This window comes from Manihot esculenta, chromosome 12 (genome assembly GCF_001659605.2).
Source record: "Manihot esculenta cultivar AM560-2 chromosome 12, M.esculenta_v8, whole genome shotgun sequence".
NCBI classification, from domain to species: Eukaryota; Viridiplantae; Streptophyta; class Magnoliopsida; order Malpighiales; family Euphorbiaceae; genus Manihot; species Manihot esculenta.
In genome coordinates this window covers 6567753-6587592 of record NC_035172.2, presented here as the reverse complement: position 1 = coordinate 6587592, position 19840 = coordinate 6567753, and the positions used below count along the sequence as shown (strand labels likewise).

The following is a 19840-nucleotide window of genomic DNA, read 5'->3' as shown; positions in this document are numbered from 1 at the left end:
CATATGAAGAAATATGATGTGAACAATGATGAGTTGCAAAACTCACCACTTTTTCCTTATTAAATTCTATGATTTTGCTATAATTTTGATATAAATTATGGAATTAAATGAGGAAAAAGTTGTGAGTTTTGTAACTCATCAAAAATCAATTTCTTTAAACAAAAAATTCCCTTATCCTCTCTTTTTATTTTAAACTATTCTTCTTATCCATCTAGTCATCTAAATTAAATAGAGTTAAGGTTTCTGTGAGATCAATATTCACTTATCCTATCTATAAATTCATATTGAATTTAGAAAAGGGGGATAAGTTTTAATTGGCAGATTCAACACCCGTCAAACAACATCATTGGCGTCGTCTATGGGAATAGACATAACGTTATGTATCTCACACTTTTTTATTATTAAAAAAAGATTATGGTCAAACAAGTAGAAATTTGAGTTTCTGTGATGGAAATATTTCCATCGTTAAAGGGTTCTATCATCGCAAAATCTATTACAACGAAATTTATATATTTCTCACACTTTTTTAGAAATTTGAGGTTCTGCGAAGGATTGCTAAAGGAATTTATTCCGTCACAAAATCTATTACCATAATTTGTATCTCACCCACATCTTATTAGAAATTTGGGTCTCTACGACGAAATAATTACTATCGTTACAGGGTTTTACTCCGTCGCAAAAAGCTTATACAACAGATTTGTGACGGACTTAATCTCGTGTTTGCTACCCTCGTCGCAAACTTTTTGTGACCAATATTTGCGAGTCGCTACTGTATCGATAAACTTTGTGACGGTACTTTTGAATCAGCGAAAGTATTTCACCATCGCTAAATGACTTGCATAAATATTTTGTTACTTTTAAGTATCACTCAAGATCTTATTAAACATAAAAGTCCATCAGTATTAGTCCTTTATTAGGTTTACTTTACAAGATCTACCATTACGCTAATGCCTTAAAAAGAGCCCTTTATTATATACAAAAAAAAAAAGTTACAAATTATCTTATTGCAAGATAGTGATACTTACATATATCAACCAAATAATATTATGTACTTAAAAACTAGCGGTAAACAATAATTACTTTTCACTTTTGTATTTATTTTTCTATTTAGACTCTGTATTAACTTTAGGATCACATATCATTATGGGTCATCTCACACAAATTTAATTTTTATACTTTTACATCTTATACAAGATTAATTTTGCATGAGTTTTAACAGGTGACATAGGTTATATTACCTATAAAAGAGACACAACTCTAAAGTGATAGTATGTTTTACATATCAAAAAACTCTACTCTAAATTCAATTGACCTATTGCACCCTTAGGCGACGTAAGAGTGTCCTTACAAGTAACCAATTGCCCATTTAGATGATATAAGAGCGTACTTAGGTGATATAAAAGCGCTCTTGAGTGACATAAGAGTTGCTTATGACTTAGGTGACATAAGAGTTGTTTAACTCGGATCCATCTCTTTCCAACCTTAAGACTTTTGGTTGCTTATGCTCCCCATTAGTGGCTAAAAAATGTTTGAGAGCAGTGAACTCACCTCCACTGTAGAATTTTAGTATTAAAATGATTTTCTACAATGGATTTAAAGTTGGATAGGATGGGAGTGACATCACTCTTATTTTAATCGAGTAAAGCCAGTGTATTTGGAGAAGTGATTAACAAAAAATAACATAATATCTTTTTTTGTCAATGGATTCAATAGGGGAGGGGCCCACACATCAGTATAAACAATTTCAAGAGGTTTATGGCTAATTAAAGAATTATTAGAGAAAGGAAGTTGAGTACTTTTGTTGCAGCAACAAGAGTTACAATACTGAGAATTACTGGATTTTGAAAAAGGTAAAGAGAAATAGTGTAGGACAGACATCAGAGTTCGAAGATTAGGATGGCCTAAACGACGATGCGAGAGATTTAAACTAGGAGTAGAAACAGCTAAATTGGTGGTGATGGGAGGTGTGCGTGGATTTGGTATCAATGCTAGCCAAACATACAAATCATCCTTATTCAGTCCTCGCATTAGAGGTGTCCTGTGCTCAGATCCTTCATAAGAAAATCAAATGGAAAGAACTCAATAGATGTATTATTTTGTTTACAAAATTTTGAAACAAAGATCAGATTTTTTTTAATGTCAGGTGCACATAAGACTTGATAGAGACTAAAATTTTGGAGATTGTAGGTAGAGAAACAGAACCTGTGTGGGTGATGGATATATTGTTACTATAGCCCATAGTGATACTTTCATTGCTAGTTTAGTCATGAGAAGGCATGAGATTTAATGAATTATCAGTGACATGGTGATCGGCTCCGGTGTCTAATATCCAAGAATTGGAATCATTGTGGTTACTGGCAGTAAACATGGCTTTTGCTTCAAAATGATTATGAGACTTGGAACCGCACACACTAGCAACATGATTAAACTTTCCATAGAGTTGACATTGCACCTTGGTTTGGAAATTATTTTGAGAAGGTGGACGCCAAGCATGTGATGAGTGTTGGTTGTAATATGGTCTTGGATTTCCATATTGTTGGGGATGAGGTTGGAGGTTTTTATCGGGATTGATTGTGCCAGCGGCGATTAGACGTTGAGCCTGAATTATGAGTACTGGATGTCTGAACAACCTGAACAGTAATAGGGACAGTAGGCTTTTTAGCTTCTTCATGCTTGAGAAAAATTTCATAATCTGTGAGTTTATCATATATTTCTTCAAAACTGATTGGTGAAACTCTTGCTCTTATGGCAGCACTGATTTCTTTGTAATCAGGAGCAAGGCCACTAAGGACTTTAACAATTAATTCAGTATCATCAATAGGGGATCCTGTACCAGCAAGGGAGCGGATTTGACGTAGATAATCTGCAACAGAGTTGGAGTCTTTGCTGATTTTGGCAATCATGTCAAGAGTGAAGATTCTTGTTTATTATTTATTTGCATAAGTTGTGTGTAGATGATCCCAAGCATGTTTAGAAGTTGATGCAGAAGCAATAGATGGTGCAATGGTGGGTTCAACTGAAGCCATTAAAGCATTATGAATAAGATTATCTTGCATGTACCAAAGTTTGTATTCAGAATTGATGATGTCATGGTCTAATTGCTTGATTGTTTAAGAAGGTGGAGTGATAGATTTGTCAAGGTATGAGAGTAAATCATAGCCACACAAAGCTTGAGCTTTCCAAGTGGGAAAATTAGAGCTACCAGCTAGCTTGATAGGCAATTGAGAGGATTGGTTGAAGGTGATGAGTTGAGTGGTTGGTGAAGTGCAAGCAGTGGCTAAATTGAGAATGGTTGGAGTTTTCGGTGTGGTTTCATCAGATTGATCATTGGTGTGTGTCATTGTGCCAAAGGGGAGGAAAGGAAAAAAAAACTTGGATCAAAGAAACTCGTGAGACAGTGAGCGGCTCCGATACCGTAAAGAGATTTGATAAGAATTTAAAAATTCTATTTTATTGATCTATTTTTGTACAAATATATAAATGTATATAATGCCAAACTAGCTAACAACAAACAAAAGCATAAGGAGAGGATATTTAGAAATAAAGGATGATGTTTACAAATAAAGAATGTAATCCTTGCACTCACAATTTTAGTTTAGTTTGGTAATAAGTGTATCTGAGTAAATTTGAAAAGTATTAAATTCTACTTTTTCAATCCCCAATCCCTTATCCCATTTAAAAAAAACAAAAAGAACGGCAGATTATGTAATTAGTCATTGTTATACGTAGTGTATGCCATTTCTACATCATGTTAGAATTTTATTAAGAAAGTAGGGGTAAATGCAGTCTAATGGACCTCGTATTGAAATACAAGTAATAAAGAATGATATGGCAAAAGAAGAAATATAGTTAGTACTAGCTACTTTTTAATCTATACAAAGATTATAAAGCATATAAAGTTAACTTTTGAAATGGGCAAATATTTTTTGGTGAGTATTCAGTTGGTTCGTTTTAAAATCGATCTGAATCAAATAAATTGAAAACATAAATTTTAATATTTATAAAAACCGAATCAAATTGATTTTAAACAGAAATCGAATTGCTTCTGTTCAATTTGATTCAATTCAGTCGGTTTGACTTTTTAATTGGTTTCTTATTTTTTGCGCTTTATTTTTAATGTTTTGAGGTTCAATTAAATTTTTAACTTTAGTTATGATCTAATCTTTCTATATTATTAAAATAACATAGTATTATAATAAATCAATTTGATTCGGTTTTAGTGATTTTTTATGATCAAAACTATTGAACTTTTTAAAAATTAAAATTAAAAAAAAAAATAAAAAATTGAACCGAATTTTTAAATTTATTTCGTTCGATCAATTATTTCGCTTTGAATCAAATATTACTTACCTCTATGAATATAATATCACCAAGCATTTTATTAATTTTTTGTCAAATGTCATTTAATATGAACAAATAAGTTGTTCATCTTTTTAATTTCTATAAAAAGAAATACTAATTAGTCCCTCTGATATGAAAAAACTCACTAATTGATTTCTCTATTTTGAAAAATGCATTAAAATATCCTTACATTTTAAAAAATCTACTAATTAATCTCTCTATTAATTTTAAGTAGTATTTTACTGTTTAATCCCTATAATTTTGATAAATTCATTAGTTAATCTCTCAAATTTTTAAAAAATCTATTAATTAATCTCTCCATTAGTTAATTAAATTAGTGAGTTTTAATACATTTTTCAAAATAAAAAAACTAACTAAAGAGTTTGATCGTACCATAGAAACTAAATAATTAACTTTTCATTTTTAAATCCTAAACCCCTCAACAATCTTTAACACAATGAATTCAATTAGTGTAGCTTCTCCTTCTAGTATCTCATTCCATACACATTCAATATTATGTTTATATATAAGTTTCCCACCTTTTTAACCTTCTATGTCATGCAAATTCAACATTATATTACAATAATAAAATGCCTCTTTATTGTCACGAAAGGATTTTTTTTTACTATGCATATGAAAATTGCATTAAAAATTTCAGTCGGACAATCAATACAAAGTTCATTAAAGGCTGAGATTATAATGTAAATCAAATCAATGAAAGTCCATCTAAGATCAAACTCCAACTTATTCATGAACCTTTTACCTGTTGAATTTCACATCAGTTATGGAGAGGGGTAATGTGCCCCTTATATGAGTCATAGACTATCCTCCCCCTTAAACTAGTTTTTGGAGTGAGTTAGATCTGACCCAAATTTAATATGGTATCAGAGCCTCCCATCCAATGTTGAGCCTCTCATAAATGTGTCATGCATCAGTAAAAATTATGGGCGTGAGTGGTATTGAATCCCACATCGATTGTAGAAAGGGGTAATGTGCCCCTTATATAGGCCAGGGGTGTGTTGAATCCCACATGGGTTTGGAAAGGGCTAATATGCCCCTTATATGGGCCATAGACACTCCTTCCCTTAATTAGTTTTTGGGTGAGTTAAATCTAGTTTAAATTTAACATTACCTACTAATATAATCTAGAAAAACCACCAAGCCAAAAGCAAAGCACGTATAAAGCATAATCATCAGCTCAGTTAAGGTGTGAGCTGATTGTCAACAAGCAAGAAGTATTTTTTTTATTTTTTAGCATTTGGGACACTCAGAAAATTAGTCAATAAAAAATATTTTTCTGATCAAAGGAAAAAAGTAACCTATTTTAAGGAAAATAAAAAGAGGAAGTCATTTTCCACACCTTGAGATTTTTGTTAAAACCTTTATATATAAATAGAAAAATTATTAGTTAGTCCCTATAATATGGAAAAACTCACTAGTTAGTCTATCAATTTTGAAAAATGTATTAAAACGTTTTTGATGTTTTAAAAAGTCTACTGGTTAGTACTTCCATTAATTTTGTTGTTAAATATTTTATTATTTAATCCCTATGATTTTGAAAAACTTATTAGTTGGTCCTTCAAATTTTTAAAAAATTTATTAATTAATCCCTCCATATCAAGGGTATTTTAGACTTTTTTACAATACTTAACGGTTAAAATAAATTCAAGGACTAACTAGTAGACTTTTTAAAAATCAGTAACATTTTAATATGTTTTTTAAAATCAAGGAACTAATTAGTGAATTTCTTCATAATATAACGACTAAGTAAATCTTTTCTACATAATTTTTTTAATAAATTTTATTTTTTAAATTAAAATTAAATAATAAAAAATAAGTTATCTCTTTAAAAAATATTTTTTATAAAAAATATTTTCTAAATATAAATTATTTTTGATAAATAAACGGAGGCTTAGAATGAAAATATTTTTTCTAACAAATCTAAAGAGAGAAGTTTTATATAATTTATGCTGCTTTTCATTATTCATTATTAAAATTATAAAATCAAGTACTTAATTTCTTACGACAACGTTTATAGTTTAATTAATATTAGAAAAAAGTAAGCATCGTAGTCCAGAGGATAGTGTACCGCTCCCCCAAACCCCATATATTTTTTACAAGTATTATATAAGATAGCGTACCACTCCCCCAAACCCCATATATTTTTTACAAGTATTATATGATTTAAATATTTTTAATTTCTTATGTACTTAATATATATATATATATATATAATAGATTAAAATTTGGTTTCAAATTGTTACTGTCTATAAACAGAGAAAATTGAAAACAATGTTTTTTTTTGTCCTCTGCTGCGGGTATTATTAAACGGATTTGGAACGAATAAGGGTAATAAAATTAAAATACTAAACGGATTTGGGACGGATTCAAAAATTTTATATATAATCGGGTTCGAATTTGGGTACCCTCAATTTCGCGGGTACCCTACCCGTTTATATCCCTAAGAGAGGGTGAGAAAAGTAAAGAAAATCTCCATTTTCAAATCTTTCCAGAGAGAAGCCATCATCAAAATCATGGACACTTTTAATGCCTTAAGCAAACATCTTAATCACTTTTATCATTTTCACCACCACCACCCTTATATGGTCGCGAGGCAAGGTAGTGTCTTTCGGTACTCGATCAGGGACCACAGGTGGGGATAGACAAGGAACATCGCTGCTATCTTAAAGCTTGATTTCCGGCAATTTCAAGCTCACTAGTGCCATCTCCAACCTATAGATCAATTTCCCTGCCTCCTTTTGTAATGTCTTTAGATTTAGAACTTTATGTGTCAATTTTGATACCTTGAATTGTTAGGTAACTATGATTTTATCATTTTTCAATTTAAATTTCTATTTGGAGGTACTAATAGAGTTTTGATGGTAGAAGGAACAACCATGTTTTCAACCGACTGTGATGAAGGCATCTCCGATTGGAAATATTGAAGATAAATGTGATTTTAGGCTTTTTCACTTCAGATCTATTGCCTCTACTCCAAATTTACCATGACTTTGTATTTAGTTTTTTATTCCCTTCTCTATTGGATTTGTGTTTATTTATAGGTTGTAGGAGCCAAAATGTTCCTCTATTCTTAAATTTCATCTGATTTTATTTTTATGATTATATGATTGCAGGTTGTTTTGATTTTATTTTTATGAGAATATGATTACAAGTTGGTCTTTATTATTGATTTTTGTTCAAATATTTTATATGATGACATAGGATCCATTTGATTCATGGAAAAGGTTTTCAGTAAAGAATATGGAAGAGTGATTACCTTTTATGCAAATGATATGATAAAACTCTTACAACAGGTGTTTGATCAGGATACTAGGCAAGACAAGAAACTAGGATATTAGGAAGACAAGAGACTGGGAATAACAAAAGTGCCTTTAATTGAGCTAGAAGGAGAAACCTAGAAAGAGATGGAGTTAAGATTGCTACCACCCACATATTAAAGATCAAGTATAAGAAGGATAGAGGAACTCTTACAATAAAGGTAGACGTATAAATAATCATATTTTGTGTCTTTGTGCTTAAGATATTATATTTCATGTTGTGATAAAGGACTATTTAGACTCCGTCAGGAGTTTTAACCAATATCGTTTGGCTAAGACGAAATAAAAGAAAAGATAGGCTAGAAGACTAAAAGTCTTATTGAAATTCCTCAAAGATTGAAAAGTGTGTTTCTAATAGCCAAGGGAGACTATTTATAATAGAAACAAAACCCTAATATGCAAAATTATAAAAATACCCAAATATCCAAAAAAAATAATTCAAATACAAAAGTTAGTCCCGGTCCAAGTCTGCCGTAAAATCCAAGGCTAGTTGCTCCATGTTATTCCCTTCCACTTGTAAAGAGCTCGACCTCGAGTTGTCATCAGCAGGGTAGTACTGAAATAGATCTGCCACATTAAACGTCTTGGAAATTTTCATCTCATGTGGGAGGTCAAGAACATAGGCATTGTCATTGATTTTCTGAATGATCCAGAATGGACCAATCTTCTTGACGTCAAGCTTTTTCTGTCCTCCACCACGCTCCTTGCATAAATACACCATAACTTGGTCACCGACATTGAAGGACTTGAAACGCCTATGTTTATCAGCTGTAGCTTTATATTTGTCATTGGCTTCCGTAAGGCATTGTTGTACCTGTTTGAAAACATCCACGTGCTGCTTTGCCAAGTTGCTTGCTGCAATACTGTTGTGAGAACCTGTGGGAAGGGCAATAAGTTCAACTGTATGCACTGAGACTTTTCTATACACAACAGCAAATGGTGACATCTTTGCAGAGCTATGGACAACACTATTGTTAGCAAATTCCATCTGGTCTTGGAGGATTTCACTCTCCTTTGGACTCATTTTGTAATGAGGCAGATTCAGTAGTTTTAATCTAGGAATGAGATCAATCTGATATTGAATATCCCGCAAAGGTGGAAGCTTGGATGATTCCTCCACTATCTTAGGAAACTCCTTCAACAGCTCTTTGACGGGTGGTGTTAAAGATGGTGCATTCTCCATTGTACCTTTTGCTCTCACCAATAAGGCCAGTGTGCCTTCAAATTTCTCAACTGTGCCTGATAGCCTCTGTACTCCCGTTGAAACAGCAACAACATTCTTCCCTTCCACTTTAGAATGTTTAGCAGAACCGGAAGGCAATATAGTAATCTTCTTTTGATTCCACGTGAACATATATAAATTCTCTTTTCCTTTGTGCAACGCATCAACATCGAACTGGCAAGGGTGACCTAGCAAAATTCCACAGCAATCCATATCCACAACATCACAATTAATAGGTTCAACATAAGATTTACCGATCGAGATAGGCATGCTGCAGATTTTGTTGATCTCAATTGTCGGACCTTCCTTAATCTATCCGACTTTGTATGGCGAAGGGTACGGCTGTGTAGGCAACTGCAATTTCTCCACTAATTGCTTAGCTATCAGATTCTCACAACTGCAGCTATCTATGATTAGCTTGCAAATTGCCTCTCCTACTCGACACTTTGCCTGGAAAATCTTCCTCCTTTGCATCTCATCCTCCTATTTTGTTGAACATAAGATTTTCTTCACCACATAGGTGACCTCTCCATCTTCAGAACCAGTAATAGATCCGTTATCGTCATCCACTTCCTCATCAGTTTCAGCCATCTGCTCAACTATATTAACCTGTCGGCGGTCAGTATTAACTCCTCTACGTTCTGGACAATTATTTGATCGATGACCAGATTGCCTGCAGCGGTAACATATGTCTCCCATTGGCTTCTGATAAGGATTGGTTCTGCCTCCTTTGTCTGTTGTAGTGGTGACTGCCTTTCCCTTATTGTCTCTCCTTTCTTCCATGGTATTCTAAGGGTTGCCAGAATTTACAATCTTAGAAGGTTGCCCGCTGTAATTGCCTTTATACTGTTGCGTCCCTATTGAACCAGAATTTCTATAATTGAAATTCCGATTGTACTGCTGTCGTGGCTACCAATCAACACGCTCTTCTGCTCTTTTTGCCATCTCAATAGCGTCTGCCAAGGTGAAAATCGTAGCTACTCCCATCATGCAACGAATTTCGTGATTCAGGCCCCTCTGATAATGAGCAACCTGTTGGGCTTCATTCTCACAGTTTTCACACCTCGCTTGTAACCTTAAAAACTCTTCTGTATATTCATCCACCCTTCGGTTCCCCTATACACAATCATGATACCGATTATACAAAACCTAAGCGTGATCGTTAGGAAGAACCGTTGATCAAATATCTGCTTCATCAACACCGAGTTTCGTATGGGCTCCAGCCTCCTCCGATAGCGTTCGTTTTGAATCAAATTCCACCAAGCTGCTGCACCCCCTTTTAACTTATAGTCCACAATTGGAACCTTGCGCTCCTCTTCCACATTCATAACTTCAAAGAAACGTTCAACCTCTGCCAGCCAATCAAGAACAGATTCAACATCTAATGAACCAGAAAAGTTTTGAAGGTCTACCTTGATCTTGTAACCTTCCTGATAATTCTGTTGGGGATTTGCAGGCACAAGATTAGCCACCACAGGATTGGCGACTGGTTGGGGGTGTGCGGCAGCGGTGGGTTGGTGGATTCCCTGCTGTAGGGTCAGTTGTTCGATCATCTCCCTCAATTCTACCAAAGATGCCTCAATCGTAGCAAGTCGCGCCTCTTGGTTATCTGCCATGGTCGAACTTTGCTCTGATACCAATATGATAAAGGACTATTTAGATTCTGTCAGGAGTTTTAACCAATATCGTTTGGCCAAGACGAAATAAGAGAAAAGATAGGTTAGAAGACTAAAAGTCTTATTGAAATTCCTCAAAAATTGAAAAGTGTGTTTCTAATAGCCAAGGGAGGCTATTTATAATAGAAACAAAATCCTAATATAAAAAATTATGAAAATACCCAAAATATCAAAAAAAATAATTAAAATATAAAAGTTAGTCCCGGTCTAAGTCTGCCATAAAATCCAAGACTAGTTGCTCCATGTCATGTCATTATCAATGAGAAAATCTTACACTTAGAACTTTCGATTTGTCCATTATTTTCTGTCACATCATCATCCTTAGAGTATTTTATAATTGATGGTCTCAAATCCAAGGTAAATGGTGGTTGTTATAATTTCATTTTTGTTAATGCTAATGTTTTGATAGTAAAAAGAAATATTATTCGGTCATTCCTGAGTTTGACTTGATTATTATGTAGATGAAACTAAACATTTTTTCCATAGAGAAATTTGACTTGGATAGTCTATTTAAGCTAAGGCTCCTTTTCATTAAATGATTTCTTTTTCACTAGATTTGGACAGAGAGATGAATGTACATAAGAATGATTGTTTGATATGTGGTTTTTTCTTTTCTTCATCATTCAGTCCTTAAAATCGAAACCAGCATTCAGATGTTCAATTGCTAAGTGTGGAAAATACAGATGTATTTGAAATGTATTGACCAAAATATTTAGATTATTTAAGCTAATAGGCCTATGTATACCAATAAGTTTAAGTCTACACATATAGAACTTGCTTAATCTATAATTTTTAAAATAATAGGTGCATCATACTTTATAAAAATTGGCTCATTTTTTGAGAAAGCTTTATTGATTAGGTTATGCATGTTGACTTAAATCCATTTGCCATTCATGTTGAGCAATTATGCTCTCTCATATTCTATTATGAGTTTATAATAGTATGATAATATAGATTTTTTTTTTATATGATGTTACAACAGCCACAAAACCCTATTTATTCTAAATCTTGAGATTAGAGCTTCAGTTTAATGAATGTTTTATAAGGCAAGTTGTATACTATTTGCTAATTTTTGTTCATGTTTAATTAAAAGCATATATGATTTTGTGCAATAGTTTTATAGTTGTTCGTGATGTTGTTGAGATCACCTTCGTCTATATTGATTATGGTCTTAACGATGATAGTTAGATTTCTCTCTTAAAATGATTTTTTTTTCTTTTTCATTTTTTAGTTGAATTTGATTTTAAATATTTAATAAATTTCTTCGTCCATCGTTATATTTCTATTTCATTTAGATCTCATCTAAATTGTAAAGTATGAATGATAACTGTAGATAATGTTAGGGGTGAGCAGTATTCAGTTTAAACTAAAAAAATCGACCGAATCGAATCGATTTGAAAATTTAATTCGGTTTTTTATATATTTCGGTTTGATTCGGTTTTTAATTTCAGAAATTTTGGTTATTTTGGTTCGGTTCGGTTTTGATCAGAAAAAAACCGAAAAAACTGAACCGAATCGATTAGTGATAATAATATATTTTTTCAATAATATAGAGAAATTAAATCATATTAAAATTAAAATATTTTAATTAAATTTTAAAATATTAAAAATAAAGTGTAAAAAATAAAAAAATTATTAAAAATCGAAACTGATCAAACCGAATCGAACCGAATCAGACCGGTCCGGTTCGGTTCGGTTTCTGACTAAAATCGGTTCGGTTCGATTTTCATAAACACTAAAATTTCGGTTTTTAGTTTATCGATTCAGTTCGATTTTGAATCGAACTGACCGAATGCTCACCCCTAAATAATGTGAGTGATTTCACCTGGGCATTTGTTTCCGGCGAGTCAAGTAGCTTAAGGCAGTAGTATAATCCACATGAATTTTTAATATTTTCATTCAACCCCATAAGGTAGCTTAAGGCAGTATTATAATCCACATGAATTTTTGATTCGTTCATTCAACCGCATATGATCCTCTTGTTATAAAATATGCATTTGAAAATGTGACCCATAACATCAAATAGCAAAACGTCAAGAGAATTTGTATGGTTTATAATTTAAAATTTATTTATTAACGTGTAATTGGTATACAGAAATAATCCCTTCAAAATGCACACATTTAATTTTTATTTGGATTTAAAAGATTTAAAAAAAAAATAATTTTGGACCATAAATTAAAATTAAAATAATTAATATATAGTCCACGTAGATGATCCATCCAGTTATAATATAAAGCTTGGCTTCTCAAACAATTTTGAAATTATTTCAATGAGTGTAATAAAATTTAATTTTTTTTATTAAATATCTCAAAATGTTTATTAGCCTATCTAAATATTTTGAAAAATATTAATAGATTTACTAAATTTATTTATCATTACTTGACCTCCTCAGATTTTGTATCGGTATCAAATATTTTATCCTTTAACTCACAACATTTTTCACTAAATTGGTAAAAAAAATTTTAAAAATAAATAATATATATTATTCTTTTTCAAAAAATTTTTTAAAAATAAAATAAAATTATAATAGTCAATTTTTATGTTATTATAATCTAAAAGAAAAAATAGATAACAATTTTAGAACAATAAAAAAATAAAAAAAATTATAAAATAAAAAGAATATATAAATTGAAAGCATCCTTTTCTTAGCTTACAATAGTCATTCTAAATAATATATAGTAAATTTCTTTTTCCTTTTCTCATACTTTTTTCTTTAATTTGTCTTTTTTACATATGGGATATATGTGCTTTTTTTTTACTATTTAACTTTTATATTATAAAAAAATTTATTGGTTAATTTTTTAATATTTAAAAATATATTAAAATATTTTTAATTTTTTAAAATTTATTAATTAGATATTATATTAAATATAGCCGCTAAGTAGCATAAAAAATTTTAAAATATTTTTAATATAAAAAATTTAATTAATAAATATTTTTATAAAATTTAAAAATTAAATTAATGAATTTTATTATACTATATAAATTAAATAGTAAATAATTGAGATTTAAAATTAATGAAAAATTAATTAATAAAATTTTAAAAATATTTTTTAAAATTAATAAATTATTTATATTACAAAAATTAAATAATATTTTTTTATTTTTAATTTTTTTTTATCGAATACATATTAAACTCAAACGCAAGATCAAGAAAGATGCCCAAGTCCTTACTCCTCTTTATTACTTGAGAGTTGGTGAGCACCGAGAATACCAACACGTGGCAACTCTCCATAAGCTGAGCGTATGAACTGTAATGAAAGCCAAAGAGAGGAACTCCCCGAAACAGTGATGTCCTAAATTTCTAATACAAGGCTAGCAAGTAGCAACATTCGCTTTTTAAACCAACCATCGTTAATCCATCAGAGGATCTTCCAAACTCATTGGAGAATACATCTCACTTTAGAGAGAGAAACAGGGGAAAGATAGAGAGATGACAAACTGCACTTTCCATTAAAAAAAAAAAGAAATAAACACACCAATCAATCAATCAATCAATCAAAAACTCTATAATTAAAGCTGCCATTAAATAATGTACAAGCTTCTTTCCCTTGAGTTAATTATGTGTTGCTTGCTTTCTTTTGCTTGTGCAATTTATTTGCACTGATGGGTAAGTAAACTCACCGAACCCCACACACCAAAGCTTTCACTTCTCACTTGGGTTTGTTTCTTGGTCTGCTTGCTTTTCTTGTTTATCATGCTTTAGCTTTTCTTGTTAATTTGGATTATTTTTTTCCTTTTTTTTCTATAATTAAGGCTAAGATTTTATCTGGGTTTTGTTTATTTTGTTGTAATTTTATTAGGAATGGGCAATGCTAGTGGCAAAAGTAGCGATGGAGAAGGCACTTCAGGAGGAGGCTACGAGCAAGAGAGTATGGAGTTTGCCGCGCATGGTAGGGCTTCGTATGTAGAGGCTGAGCCCATGGCGCAGCCCCTTCCCAGTAGTCCTGCGAGATTCCTGCAGCCTCCTCTCACTTTCACTCCACAGGTATGATTTTTCTTTATACTTATGCATATGGGTATTTATAGTTATGCACATGCTTATATATTTCTGTGTCAGTAGTTCGACCTTGGATTATGGAGGCTTATATTAAAATTTGCCTTTTCAACATTTCTATGCACTGCCCTTTTTGTCTTTCCTTAATTTTCATGGATGTATGTTTCAAATTTGTAGTTTGTGAGTTATTGCAAGAGTGCCGGGTAAGTATTTGTGAAATAGTTTCATCAAGTGGAAGCCACAGTTTTCTGTCTTGGATACATGTTTGGTTTCCTGGAAATGCATTTTTGGCCTTAAAAGAGATATAATCGAAGTAGAAGCTAAAGGTGCTATTAAAATATATGAAATCCCATTTTAAATTTGCAAGGAAATCCCATTTGATTTTGTGCAAAGGTAAATCAAGAAAACTTGGAGTTTCTTTATGGTTAAGTGTAAATTGTCAATGGAAGGTTAGTCCTAAAGTAGAAATTTCTTTGTTCAGGTTCCTATGGTTCCTTTACCAAGACCTGCTGAAATGATGCATGTTCAGAATTATGCATTGGCACATAATGTAACAGATGCCAGGGATGCATTCAGTGAGAAACTGAGAGCTGTGATGATAACCTGGAGTTATGGTGGGAAGCAAGTAGCTGTCACTGGATCATGGGATAATTGGGACAAAAGGTTCTGAAATTGTTGTTGAGATTCTCATTTTAGCATGGTCTTCAGGTTATACTTTTTTTCTCAACTGCAGACTTAAATAGGAAATTGTCTGTTGTTTTTCTCAGAGAGAATTTGCATAAGGTGGGTAAAGATTTTGTTATTTTGAAGATGCTCCCCTCAAGTGTTTTTCACTACCGCTTTATTGTTGATGACCAATTGAGGTATGCTCCAGAATTGCCCTGGGAATGTGATGATTCAGGGACTGCATACAATATTTTAGATGTACAGGTATCAATTTGCTTCTTCTGATTACTTGTTAATCTTTTCTTTTCTTGCCTAAATGACAGATTAGGAATAATAGATTGTTCTTTTTACTGATTCATCTGCACGAATACACATATAGTGAGAAGAGAAAGAATTAAGAAGCGATGAAAAAGAAAAATAAGAAGAAAAGGCAGATATTAGTTTTGCACAATGGCAATATTTTATTGTAATTGCAGTGCATAATAACGTGGCAAATGACAGGGCTTTGCACCAATTTCTCTGCATATCCTTTCGGTGTTTTCTGTTCTCAGCCTTTTGTGTCAAAAGAAAACTTTTCTGGGAAAAATAGTGAAGATGGACAGAAATAATATAAAAGGAATGCCCAAAATGCTTTTAGCTTTTCAAAGCCATTGAACGGTTGACTTGCTGGCAAAGGTAAAGATGTATAAACAGAGAATTAATGCACAAGAAATTTCCAGGATGCATATGTTTTTTGCAATAAAAGGATACCTAGCATTTAACTTCGCAATTATAGATCATGAGATAAATACTAAGGATTAGGATCCCATATCAGTAACCTCTCTTGCAAGACATTTCAACTTCTGCTTGAATGTTGTTTATCTTACCTTATCCAATAAAGTAATGGGATATGAATCCCAGAAACCTGTAGTAGGCTGTAGGCCAATCAATCTCAGAAACTTGAACAGAATGTAGGAGTAAAGTAGCCACCTATTAATTTAGTCAGCCAATATGATCTGCTTCTCATGTCCCATGCTATTATGCTATTGTAGAATGTCTGAAATGGGCTACTTGGTCTTCCTTGCTAATCAAACTAATAGGCTTCATTATCATATGCCTACTCTTTCTAGATTTGCAAACGGATTAATCATATCCTCATTAGAAAAGTTATCTTGAATCACTGAGATTGCCTGTTTTACATGATGGATACTCTTTCTGGATTTACAATAAACCATGGTGCATACTTGTTCAACTCCAGCAAGAGTATACGAATGAACCTCTTATTTTGCATCACATTGTTTACTCCCTCTTATCTCTCACATTCTGCCTCTTTCTCCTCCCTCTTGCCCGCTTACTCACTCACATTATGCATATCTCTCTTTTCTCTTTTTCCTTCCCCAGAACTCCATCATTCCACAAATATGAAACCCCCAAAACCCAATCACTCCTCCATTGTAACCCACAGCAACTGCTAGCCACACTTTCATTAACCATCATAGCATGAAGCTCCAAATCCCCCAAAATATATCATCTGAATTACTAATTACGCTGGAAAATCTTCAAGTTCCAGGAATCTGCTTGCAAATCTCCATTCCATTGATGACCATGGTCAGTTTCACCGTATCAAACAACAGCAAAATAGAGATATCTTTAGTGCTGTGAGGGGAAGGTAAGAAATCTTCAATTCTATGATTTTGTGGGGATGAGGGTTGATCACCATGTGAGGGCATATGGAAGGGTTTGAGATAAGGAGACAAATGCTGTTGAAACTGATATTGAGAAAACATTTTTTTCAAACATCTTTTTCAACATGGTTTAAATTAAAGAGAGAATTAAAAATGGTTTAAAGTAAATTTGATAAGTTTTAGTAATAAGAATATTAAAATAACAAAATAGTTTTTTCAAACATCTTTTTCAACAACATTCAAAATGGTGCTTTTTTTCCTGGAAAGCAGTTACTCAAACCACTGTCAAACAGCCATAAAAAGGAAAGGGTGAGTGAAACAAAGAACCATATTGAGAGGGATAATGGCATTAAGAGAGGGGAAGGAGGTTAAGCAACGAGCTAAAATAGGTAAAACATGCAAATGAGGATTTTACTGAAACAAAATCAAAATTTAGGAATTTTTATAGAACAAAATAATGTAAAGGAATGGGAATGAACAAACCTCAAAGTTGAGGGATTCTCGGTAGAAATTGCGAGAGGGAGGGCTGCTGTTGAAACAGAGGATAATTTCCTTCTCTTGTAATCATTGTCTTATACTTGGTGTGTATGTAGAATCACTAATACACAACCAACATCTGTAATATTCCTGGCAATTCTATTTGTTTCGAGCTACTGCAACATAGAAATTTGTTAGGATCAACTTGTTCATTGCGGATTTTATATGTACTATAACTCAGTAACCCTTGCACACCTTCTTGTAGTGGCAGCTTCACTGCAGATTTAACGGTTCTTCACAACTTCAGAGTTCAGACCCTATACTTCTTTAATTTGTTTTAATCCTTACAATGTTGTACAGGAGTATATTCCAGAGGCTCCAGAAAGCCTGTCTGAGTTTGAGACACCTCCATCTCCAGTAACAAGCTACAATAATGAGTCCTTGGATGACTATGATTTCAGTAAACTGCCTCCTGATATACCTCCACAACTTCAGTTAACATTGTTGAACAGCCAAGCTTCTGCTGTGGAAAGTCACCAGTCACTGCCAAGGCCTAAGCATGCAGTGTTGAACCATCTCTATATTCAGAATAATCGAGGTCAGCCGGTTGCACTTGGATCAACCCATCGCTTTCTTCAGAAGTATGTGACAGTAGTACTATACAAGCCCACAAGCCGATAAAAAGAAAAAGTAAAGTAATAGCATATTCTTCTTATGTCACAGATGGATTTACTCGACACAAACAGACATCGTTGAGATTACAGTTAATGGAAATGGCAGAAAAAGTGTAAGCCTAGGAAAAAGTTTGAGTATTTGCTGCAAACTTCCATATTCTTTGGCTATTTATTTTGAACTCAGATACTTTCTGCTCTTTTTTGCAATTGTAAGCTTCAGTTCTCATTAAAGGATTCAAAGCTGAAGAAAATATACTAAGTTTGCATAGATGGGAATTAACATGTGGACAAGTAGAGTGATAAATATCTGTCTTAGCTATGTAAATATGTGGTGTTCCCTGGTCAGATTCAGACAATATGATCAAAACAGAAGTTGCAAAGTAACTATGTTGTTTCTTGATTGAACAAATCTCTTTATGTACTTAACATTCAAAGGATTCTTGACTCTAACCATGTCATGAAGACTCTCATGGCACTGGGAAAAGAATTGCAGATGTGATCTGATCATATTTGATTCTCATTGAATTATAGTATGCTTGGTGATGCACAAGATGAGCATTCATGATTATTGTACAAATAGATGCTCATATCTTAGAATTGAAATGAGTGGATATACTGAAACCATCCAAGCATCTAACACTGAGACTTAGCTGCCATTGCTGCTGCATCTCTAGATTTCATCGGACGGGTACCTTAATCCAACCATTAGCAAAAGCAATGGCTAAGATTACAAATGGAGTTGACATGCCAAAGATAATGATGTATGGAAGAGGTGTCTTCATGGGATTCTCTCCTTCCCTTTCTCCTGCTGTTTGCCAATACCTTCATTCAAGCATTGCACCATTAATGAGTGTTTTGTAGATAAGATCAATTTTTTTAACAAAAAAGTTTTAAAAAATTTATTATTTAATCTCTATTATATGAAAAAATTTACATACTTGATTTCTCAATTTTAAAAATATATTAATTAGTTCTTTTTTTTTATTAGTTTTGCTATTAAGTATTTTATTATTTAATTTCTATAATTTAAAAAAATTTATTAATTAGTTTTTTAATTTTATAAAAAATCTATTAATTAATTTTAGTTTTATGTTTTCAATGATTAAAATTAATAGAGATATTAATTAGTAAATTTTTTATTTTTAATATATTTTTTAAAATCCAAAGACAATTTTCTTATAACAGCTATTCGTAACATAGTACTTAGATAATAATTTTCTCAAAAAACTATATAGAATAGAATATAGCACTCAACTGTTCAGGTTCTTCTTCTTTGGTTATAAATTTCTTCTTCCCTTTTGGCTTGAGCTCTCCATCTCCTCCACCTAGACAAACATCAAATTTGGACAAAAATAAAACACAAATTCAAAAAAAAAAAAATGGGGATGAGATTATGAGAAGAACTCCTGACCAATTGCATGGATTTTGAAATGATGAACCCTTTTCTTTGGTGAGCTAAGACTATGAGTGAAGGGTGATAACGGAGATAAACGGGGGAAGATAGGTGTTTGGGTGGTGAGAAAAGGAGAGAAAGCCATTATGGCTGCCATTTTTACAGAGCTTATAAGTTATGTGTTGGGCATTCTTTGAGTTTCCCATATAAGTGATTTGATTTAGAGGAGGAATTGAGAGCCAATGACAGCTGAAGATCCGGACAGTAATCTTATCCAAACAACTCACGCCTAACAAACCCAAGTGGCCCACCTTTCTCCCTCACAAAATACTTTTTAATCACAGATAAAATCATAATTTTTCTCTTAAATAAATCCTTATCCGCTTTTAAT

The 19840-nt window shown here is 32.4% G+C and overlaps 2 protein-coding genes across 5 annotated transcripts; one reads left to right on the top strand and one right to left on the bottom strand.

Moving 5' to 3' along the window:
* Positions 1-13926: 13926 nt before the first annotated feature.
* LOC110628309 (SNF1-related protein kinase regulatory subunit beta-2) lies at positions 13927-18461 on the top strand. 4 transcript variants are annotated; one of them, XM_043948888.1, is made up of 5 exons: positions 13927-14112; positions 14382-14566; positions 15057-15238; positions 15343-15505; positions 17743-18461. In XM_043948888.1, exons 2-5 carry the CDS (start codon positions 14384-14386, stop codon positions 18061-18063), a joined length of 849 nt encoding a protein of 282 aa, XP_043804823.1. In that variant the 5' UTR covers positions 13927-14112; positions 14382-14383; the 3' UTR covers positions 18064-18461. The 4 variants fall into 4 exon arrangements, with proteins under 4 accessions (XP_043804823.1, XP_043804820.1, XP_043804821.1 ...); XM_043948885.1 differs by having other exon boundaries at positions 13927-14188; XM_043948886.1 differs by having other exon boundaries at positions 13927-14239.
* An 82-nt stretch (positions 18462-18543) lies between these two features.
* Positions 18544-19681, bottom strand: LOC122721358. Its single transcript, XM_043948889.1, has 3 exons — positions 19468-19681; positions 19312-19381; positions 18544-18878 (listed from the first exon to the last, which is right to left on the bottom strand). The coding sequence occupies exons 1-3, from the start codon at positions 19604-19606 to the stop codon at positions 18734-18736; spliced, it is 354 nt and encodes a 117-aa protein (XP_043804824.1). The 5' UTR covers positions 19607-19681; the 3' UTR covers positions 18544-18733.
* Positions 19682-19840: the final 159 nt, after the last annotated feature.